Raw genomic sequence first — 9,957 nt, forward strand, 5'->3', positions numbered from 1 at the left:
GGCCAAGGATTCGTCAAATGTATGTGTAAAACAAAGCGCCAAAATATGAAATGTCTTTGTGTGAAAAATGTAATGAAATGTAATTCAAAATGTCATTCAAGCATACCATGTTGCAACAAGTAGGTTAATTTTAATTTTTTATTTTTTATATGAAAATTTTGTTTCCCGTAATAAGAAAGGCATAAATTTTGTTTTGTACAACTTTCATTTTTCTTTACATATTTTGAATAATTTTTTTTTAAAGGCACTCTCATTATTTTTTCAGAATAACATTTGTATTTTTGAGGAATGTAGGTCATTTATATAATAGCTTTATCAGGACCTTTTTTCATACTTTGCCTAAATAGCATTTGTCATTCTATAGAATTCCTGGGTATTATATACATGCCTAGGGAAAGTATATAATAATTCTCATATTTCATACATTGCCTAAAAACGCCTAGGTATTCTATAGAATATCTAGGTGTTCTATATACAATGCCTAGGTATTCTATAGAATGCCGGCTTTTCATACTTTGCCAGTAACATATATACTGTATATAAAGCAACAAATCCAATAACCCAATTAATAATTAATGGCAAATATTCTGTGTAATTTGTTGGGCTATATTAAGGCTAGTTTACTAATTAGATATACATATATATATCTATAGATATATAGATATTAGATATATATGTATATCTAATTAATAAACTAATCTTAATATATAGTCTGGCAAATCCAGCAGATTGTTTGGCATTGACTGGTCCAATTGTTCTAGTATTAATGTGAATAATTGATGATTCTACAATATGATAACTTCTATAATTTTCTACAAGCTTGTAAACATTCTACAAAGTAAATTAAATTTATCCTTAAATTAGCACATGTTTCTTTTTAGTTGCTGATGGCTGTATTTGGATGGATTAATATTACTTACAATGTGACCTTTATATTTATCAACAATAATTACTTTACTTGTGTGAATGAAGTTATTTTTGATCAGTTAGAACTGCTCAAATGAATGATAATTCTTTTTTGCTCATTTTGGCCATGGCCCTTTTTGTACTATCTAAATAATTTGCTCCAATAACTTTATTTAAATTTTAGATCATTTTTAACAGAATTAGTTGTTTGTTGAATTTCTTGAGATATTTGATTTTGAAGTTGTTTCTTTTCAGTTGATGTTTCATCAAGCATCGATGAATGATGACTTTGTTTATTATTAGAAGAAAGGGCCGAAAACATGTCATAGTCCATCACATGACTTCAGATGACAATTAAATTTAAATAAAGTTATTGGAGCAGATTATTTAGATAGTACAAAAAGTGCCATGGCCAAAATGAGCGAAAAAGAATTATTACCGAAGATTTCTCCCACACCGGGTTGTATAAAACAAAAATATGTATACTTTGTAACCAATATCCAGCGTGAAAACCCCAAACAAAGGTTGGCAAACGCTTTCAATGCTCCTCCTTGGTTCTTCTTCAGGCCAAAATTACAGTAACTGGATTCTTAAATCGAATGTTTTTAAATAAGAACATGCTCCATTTCTAGAAGTTCAAATAAGGAAGGCAATCACATGTCGTTTCAAAATATAATTTTTTAATAATTTTTACTAGTGGAGATAAGATGTGTGCATCCTATAATAATCTTGTGTGTCATATAACTGTATCATATATGATACGGTTATTTGGCCTGAAGAAGAGCCCAGGAGAGGCATTAAAAGCGTTTGCCAATCTTTGGAGTTTTCACGCCGGTAATTGGTTACAGAGTATACCGTATTTTGACGAGTATAAGTCGCTATCAAGTATAAGACGCACCCCTATTTTAAGACAAAAAATTTAGAAAAAAATATTTTTTAATGGAATTGTCTAAAGATGCATTTTATTCGTTTTTTTTTTATTCAAGAATATGACAGATGGATGAATCGATACCTTTATAAAACTGAAATAATCGTCATTTCGTAATGTAAACCAGAGGTCATGTGATGACAGTCGACAGAATATGACGGCGATGACTCGTGTGTCGCTACTCTAATAATCTAGGTACGTACTCTAGCCATTAGGTTGAGGGACCATCTGCTTAATGGACCCTTGAGTGTTGGTCCCTAGAGTGGACCACTACTGTAGGTAATTTCACTGTAAAAATGGTTACCTGTCGAGTATAAGACGCACCATGATTTTGAACCCCAAAAAGTAGTAAAAAAAGTGCGACATATACGCGTCAAAATATGGTACATATTTTTGTTTTAAATAATTATCATTTGAATTAATAGATGCTTTATTGTCATATATAAAAAACTGCTCAAATGAAGTATGCCACTAAAACATGACATCAGTACACTCAAATGTTTTGAAGTAGTGCATTTATAATGAGTATTCAGCAGCAGAAAAATACTCAATTACTTCATAATATTATTATCTGCTAAATGTAGCTGTTAAGTCCAGCTATCAAATTCTTTATCTGAAAATATTGAAGATTAAATGAGATGGCAAAAAATATATTATGGAAAATGTAAATAAAAATTCAAATAAAATATAGGAAAAAATTTCTCTCTTAGAGATGAAATATAAAAATGTTAAATTTCTTATGTATTTTAATGATATATTTTGTATTCTTATCATAGTTTTTGTTTTTACTACTTTTCGAGATATATAATGTGGAAGAATAATTTGAATCATATATAAATACAGAAGCCAAATTGTATCCAGCTAAGTATTAATATCTACTCAGATGCACAGCATATCTGATTACATTTGGTTATAATGGTTATAATGTTTATTAATTTTTCAAGCTACTAAACCATAAAAGAAAAATAGTAAAGACATTTTTTAACTTAATGTTTAATTTACAAAATTCATAGGTAATTAAATTTGCCTAATGGAATATTTTTCATGATTTTACATTTTATTCTATTCAAATGCCTTATTTTTACCTGATACACATAGTGATGTATTTTCCACCTTTTATTTTAGTGATTCCTCTTAGTGTTTTTGTGTGTTAATTTTTCTATTTGTCAAATATTTTAGGTTGTTTTAACTTTTGTTTTACAGTTTTATTCCTTTTGTTTTAAAAAATTTGGTTACTCCAGCTGTCACTAATAAATATAACATTTCATTTTTATCAATTATGTATAATAAGGATTGAAGATGGGCAAATAGCCAAAAATGCATATAATAACCAATTAACTATGATAAGTTCTCCATAACAATTCTGTGCTTACTTTCAAAGACATAAATAGAGAGAATGAGAAGCAATCACATACTAAAGCTTTTTTTGACATTGACAATTGAAATGAGTGATTAGTTGAACTTGTCCTTGATGTTCAATGTTGCTTTAATTTTGCTGCCCATGTGCATCTGTCTTTATACAAACAGTACTTCTATTAATTGTAAATGAATGTTAAAATTTTATTATGTACGTTTTTATTATATTCACTTAAAATTCACTTGTATTATGTACGTTTTTATTATATTCACTTAAATTTCATAATAAAAACAGTCAGTATGTGCGTTAATAGTCAGTTAAATTACCCCTGTGCATCGAAGAGTTAACTTAATTATTTGTCCTCTATGAAAACATGAATCTGTATATATCAATTCTATGTAAAACAAGAGCCTACTGTATGTTTATTTTTATGATAGTTGAATAACCTATGAAAAAAACATTAAAACTGTAATTATAACTTTTTGTGTGTATAAAAAAAATACAGATTAAACTTCATAATTTTTTTACAAAATTTATTTGCATTATGTTCAAAAAAGAAATTTAAAGTTTTGCTTGATGACACATTACTAAATGAAAGGACAGTGAAACTCTGTTTATCCAGATCCTGTTGATCCATAGGGATCTGGATAAATTCTAAATCTATCTTTCATACTTAAATACTTCTTTTAAATACTTCTATCTTTCATACTTATGAGACTGGGATTATGTTTTTTAATCCAGTTTAACTGGATTATAAATCATAATCCTTGTCTCAGACATATGAGAGATAGACATATAGAAAACCTAAAAATTAGGGTTACCACAACAGTTGAATGCAAAATACGGACAGATTAGCATTAAAAGTATTTAGACAGTAAGGAAAAATAAAGGGAATTCATTCATATTTTTCAATCTAGTAATGTAGGAATATAATATAAAGTTTCAACTTACACTTTTCTTTGGAGCACAGAAAACTATTTTACCATTGTCTAAGTGGTCGAAGACAACAAGTACTATCAAATTAAAAAACTGTTATAATGAATGTGCGTATGTTCCCTAACCAACTGAGCCATTACATTTGTATATACAATGTTGCCACATAGCCAACAAATACAATAATGATTATCAAAAATTTAACACCTTTAGTCAGATTTAAATCTAAGTGGTTATGATTTAACTATTAACAGCATAATCAGTTGAAAAGTACGGACATTTTGTTTATTTTTTCTAAGTACAGTATGGACATAGACAGAGCCTTTAAATTACAGACTGCCCATACTAAATATGGATGTATGTTAATAAATTTATTTGTTTGTAACCTTGCAATTTGTTGTTCACTCAACATCCATAGCTAGTATTGTTTTGTTCAGTTTCAGTCACCTTCAATCTTTTGTGAAGTGAACTTTGTGAAAATTACATCTAAAGAAATAAAGAAAATAGTTATGATGGAGAAAAAATTAGAAATATAAAATAAAATAAACTGTTATTAATGAATTTTCTAAATTATTTGGATTTTCAGTCATCTGGATTGGCCTGATCCCATTTTAAGCTGGATAAATGTGTTCTACTGCACTGCTAAATTGGTCGTTATGATGTTTTACAAAATTCATTTAAATATAATTACAAATAATCATCATATGGTGAGAAGAAAAAATCACAGTTTTTATGTGTGTTATGTATTAGAATATATTTGAAATCTAATTTATATTAATAACCTTAATTTTTTGTAAATTGTATTAAACACATATTTTTTAATCTTTGACTATTTTGTTATGTCAGTTATTTGGCAACTCAAATCTTACCTGTATTTGAGAAACTACTCAATTAAAAATATGACACTTCCGTGTTGCGGTGTTATTGACAGCGATTTGTTAAATTTCAGATGTGCTCGCTACTACTTTCAACAGTTTACAACCGTCGTCTTCAGGCGAAATCGAATCAACATTTCGCCTGAAGACCACGGTTGTAAACTGTTGAAAGTACTAGCGAGCACATCTGAAATTTAACAAATCGCTGTCAATAACACCGCAACATGGAAGTGTCATATTTTTCATTTTCTAAATGCTGGTGTGAAGTGAACTATATTTTCATTCATGGAAACTACTCAATATTTTTTCAGTTGATCTAATTCAACTTGACAGTACCAAAAATTTTGAAGTATTTGGTGTAACAAAGCTGTAAACTGTGTATAATGAAGCCTAACAATTGCAATATGAGATTTTACATTTATTTTTGAAAATTTAGAAGTATTTTTGAAGTAATTACTAACAACATACTTTTTAAATAATTGCAAGAAATATTAACACTATTATTTGAAAACACTTCAATTTTTTTATAAATATTATATTTATATTATATATAATCTACTTTATGTTGTTATGAATNACAATAGTCTTCGTTAGACTTAACTTTGACGAAAATTCAACGCGAAGCGACATGCAACGGAGAGAAATTTCAACATGGGATAAATTAATATATTTTTTCGTACATGATTCATTATCCAAAAAATAAGTTATCCGAACCACCCCAGTCCCCAATTGATTCGGATAAACGACGCTCTACTGTACTGTATTAGCGTCAAAATTTTAATTAGAAATTCTCAGAAATTCTTAATAAGTTGTTTTTTGGAAATTATTGATGAAATTGATTTAATTTGTTTAGATTTTAGTCAACATTATCAAAGGAATTGCTTGTTTTATATACTCAAAGTATATATATATATACATACTCATACATATATACACACGATATTTTGAGATCCACTATGTCATAAAACCAATATACCAGCATAAATGAACTATTCACTTTGAGAAGCAAATGTTTTGGTCCATTTTTAAAAGGACACCCTCAGGCTGCTGTTCTAAAATTCGAATCACACATTTTTGGAACCGATTATAAACTTTACATAGTCATTGATGATTGGAGGATAATTAATTATGAAACAGCCAATCAGTGTGTATCAACAATCCTTCAATCATCAGTACAGTAACTATCTAAGTTTATTACTTTTAAAATTTGATGAAAATGTTCGCTTCTCAAAGTGAATAGTTCTTTTTATATTGGTTTATTGGTTTTGTGACATAATGGATCTCAGATTAATATACACCAATTTTGGGGTGTTTTTTTTAAACCAGATTTTACTTCATAAAGCCATTATGGCAGTATTGTCAGGAAAATACTACTATATGTAAAGTGATTGTTGCTTTCAGTATATTCAAAAATACTAATTGAGCAGACATATGGTAGCAGTAATTGCTATGTAATGATGATGGGTCTATCTAATGATGTTGTGAATTAACATCAGAACCACTAGTTTTGTGAACTGGTGATAATTGCTGTTGCCAGTCAGTACAACTGGTTAAAACAAATAATGGAAAAACTTTATAGAAAATTTACATTCATAAAAAAATTATTATAACTTTACATAATACTGTTATATGTAATAAAAAGCATAAAGCTGTATAAAGAATACTTACAAACTTTTGTTTATGCAGTTTTATACTTAGAACAGTATAGTGTTTTTGTTTTAATAATCATTTTCCACAAACAAATTTTTTACAGAGAAATAAAACACCTTAATTTGTATCTGAGAAAAATATAATTGAAAAACAAACGCTTTCAGCCCGATTAATGCCATTATCAGGTCAAAAAACGAAAATGGAACAGATACGTTCCATGTATAGAATACAAATATTTAAATCAAAATTCAGAACAAAAATTTTTAGAAATATACAAGAGAAACAGAAGAACATAAAATTAACACAAAATAAAATAAAAAATATCATAAATCTTCCAATAAACTAATTCTAGCCCAAGTTTTTAGTGAACTTTTTAACCATGACAACAGGCTCTCAGCATCTCTCGCATTTAAACATCCCTCATTTAGCCTACTTCTATATATCTCAGACTTCTCCTCCGTCATTGATAAAGTGGGGAAGATACAGGTTTTATAATAGTTGCCTAGTCCCATTTCACCACCGAACCTTGGACTTGCGACATTTGTGACAAAATTGTAGCATTGGATTTTTTTTACATTATATCTATGCTCTTTTAATCTTACTCCTAAGTTCCTGTTGATGACGCCAATATAATCTTTCTTAACATCTAATTGGATGTTATCATGAGGAACTTTATAGACACCTGGTTTTTCTTCTGTTTTTATTCTATCTTTATCATTCCTCAATATCTTATGTAAATTTGGGGCTCTTTTTAAAACCATTCTTGCTTGTTTCCTATTAGCAACTTCTTTCATAATACTATTCAAATTACTATTATATGTAAACTTCAAGTGCCTATTGGGAGTGGTATTTAAGCCTTTTCTCTCCTTGTTCCTTTCATATTTCTTGAGTAATCCTACAATAGTGCTTTTCTTGTAACCTAGGGTCTGGGCTACTTGTGATATCCTATCAATTTCTTTATTCCTGTCACCGATTCTATCACAATACAAATAAGCTCTTCTTATCAAAGTTTGAAATGTGGACATTTTATATCAATATGGATCCATGGACTGTGTGGGTATATATAGTGGGGTGTGAGTAGATTTAATATATATGCTGGTGGACAAATGATCTCCCATGAACTTGATATTAATGTCCAAGAAGTACACATTCCAGGAACTTTTTTGTTCTAATTTTAACTTAAGACCATCTTTGTTATTATTGATTCTATTCAAACATTCATATATCCTGCTATTATTTCTCCATAATATAAAAATGTCATCCATATATCTAACGAAATGTATGATATCTTCTTTAAAATTACGTAGAACTCTTTCTAATCTTCTAACTACTAACTCTCAAAGAATTCCAGAGAGGAGTCTTCCCATTGGAACCCCTCTTTTCTGCTTGTATATCCTTTTCTGACCACAAAATCGGGCTGAAAACATTTATTTTTTCAATTATATTTTTCTCAGCAACAAATTAAGGTGTTTTGTGTTTATTTGCTGAGCACTTTTAATGTTATCAAATTTTTTACATTGATGGCATATATGTATGACTTCATTTTCTCAATTTGTCATTTTACATATGTCTTTTATAATTTCATTGTTTATAGATTGGAAATATTTTAAAGATTTGGTTCTGTTTTCTTGAAATTCCAAATTATACAAATAATTTTTTGAAAAGTTGTAATATGAAGTCTTGTCTTTTAGTGTTTTTTTCAGTTAGTTCTTTGTAAATTACAAATATTGATAATAGCAAGGTCAAGGATGATTATTGTCTAGAACTTGCTTTCACCATACATATTTTTATCATTTAGCATCAATCCACTACTTCATGTTATAAAATAATACTGTTAATGATTTTTTGCATTTGAAATGGAAACACATGCATGTAAACTACTTTGTAAAAGGACATTTTTATTTTCATTTTTCTGAGATATTGTTAAGCAGTTATTTTAATTACACATAATAGTAATAAATGGCAGTCAAATTTACTAGTTTGATAGTTTAGATAAACACACTACTAACTACTACTACAAATCATTAATGAAAAATTTAAATCACTTGATATAGTTTTAAGACAATTTTATGAAAAGTCAAAAGATATTATTACTGTGAAATCACAATAACAAAAAATACAGCAAATGAAACAATGAATACAGTGAGATTGACTGGTTGCCCTGTATATATGTTACTGGCAAAGTTTGAAATCCGGAATTCTATAGAATGCCTAGGTATTGTATATAATGCCTAAAACTAGCTGGCAATCTATGAAATGATTCATATTTTACAAATTTCCTAGGCATTCTATAGAATGCCAAATGAGAAACCGGCAAAGTATGAAATACATCTCCGTTTCGTTTTGAATATCACGTGGCAAGGCAAGTGACTTTTAACACTTTGCGGTTTGTTTGGGAGTGTCAGAATACGCAATTTTACTTAAATTTGTTCAACAAAAAATTAGTTTTTTACTGTGCTCCATGAAAATGGAGGAGCAAGCTGTAGTGTTGGAGAAGATGTCATGATCTATAGACATGAAACAACGATTCGATGATGAACTGTCCAAAATTCGAGTTAATGCTGTAAAAACAGTATTTTCTTAACCGAAACTACTTACCAGAAGTTAATAAATGATGTACAAAAAGCCAAAATGACTACTAAGAAGGAACCCAGGGATTATTGGTTGCTGAATTGGTATGATGTGATAATTATAGAAAACAAAAGTAAACTCATTTATCCTGTTAAAGAAGGCATCAGTTCTATACAGTATTACGTCACGGACTCAGAGTTATTTCATGTACTTTATGAAGCTCATTTGGTTATTGGACACAGAGGACATGATAGAATGTTGAGAGAATTTTCAACCAAATACAAAAACATTACACGTCATGATATTGAACTGTACATCCACCTTTGTGAACCTTGCCAGAAAAAACAGAAAGGTATTAAAAAGGGCATTGTTGTGAAACCTATGATTTTTTCCGAATTTAATTCCCGTTGTCAAGTAGATCTTATTGACTTTCAGTCTCAGCCAGATAGAGAATACAAATTTATTATGGTGTACCAAGATCATCTCACAAAATTTGTGATTCTTAAGTCTCTAACGTCGAAAAGAGCTGAAGAAGTAGCCTACAACCTAGTGGACATATTCTCGTTGCTTGGAGCGCCGTCTATATTACAGTCTGACAATGGTAGGGAATTTGCGAATAATGTGGTGACCAGCTTGAAGGAGTTTTGGCCAGCACTGAAGATCGTCCATGGGAAGCCTCGCCATTCACAAAGCCAGGGTAGTGTCGAAAGAGCTAATCAAGATATCGAAAATATGCT

The 9,957-nt window shown here is 29.3% G+C and overlaps 1 protein-coding gene across 1 annotated transcript; it reads left to right on the forward strand.

Moving 5' to 3' along the window:
• Positions 1 to 9,280: 9,280 nt before the first annotated feature.
• On the forward strand, positions 9,281 to 9,917 carry LOC111615799 (KRAB-A domain-containing protein 2-like; the record flags this gene model as incomplete). The annotated part of the gene is made up of 1 exon (XM_023357233.1): positions 9,281 to 9,917. A coding segment is annotated over exon 1 (637 nt), but the record flags the coding sequence as incomplete, so codon positions are not given.
• Between the last annotated feature and the right edge of the window lie 40 nt (positions 9,918 to 9,957).

This window comes from Centruroides sculpturatus, unplaced genomic scaffold (genome assembly GCF_000671375.1).
Source record: "Centruroides sculpturatus isolate CEXI.00-Female unplaced genomic scaffold, Cexi_2.0 scaffold2619, whole genome shotgun sequence".
Taxonomy (NCBI): domain Eukaryota; kingdom Metazoa; phylum Arthropoda; class Arachnida; order Scorpiones; family Buthidae; genus Centruroides; species Centruroides sculpturatus.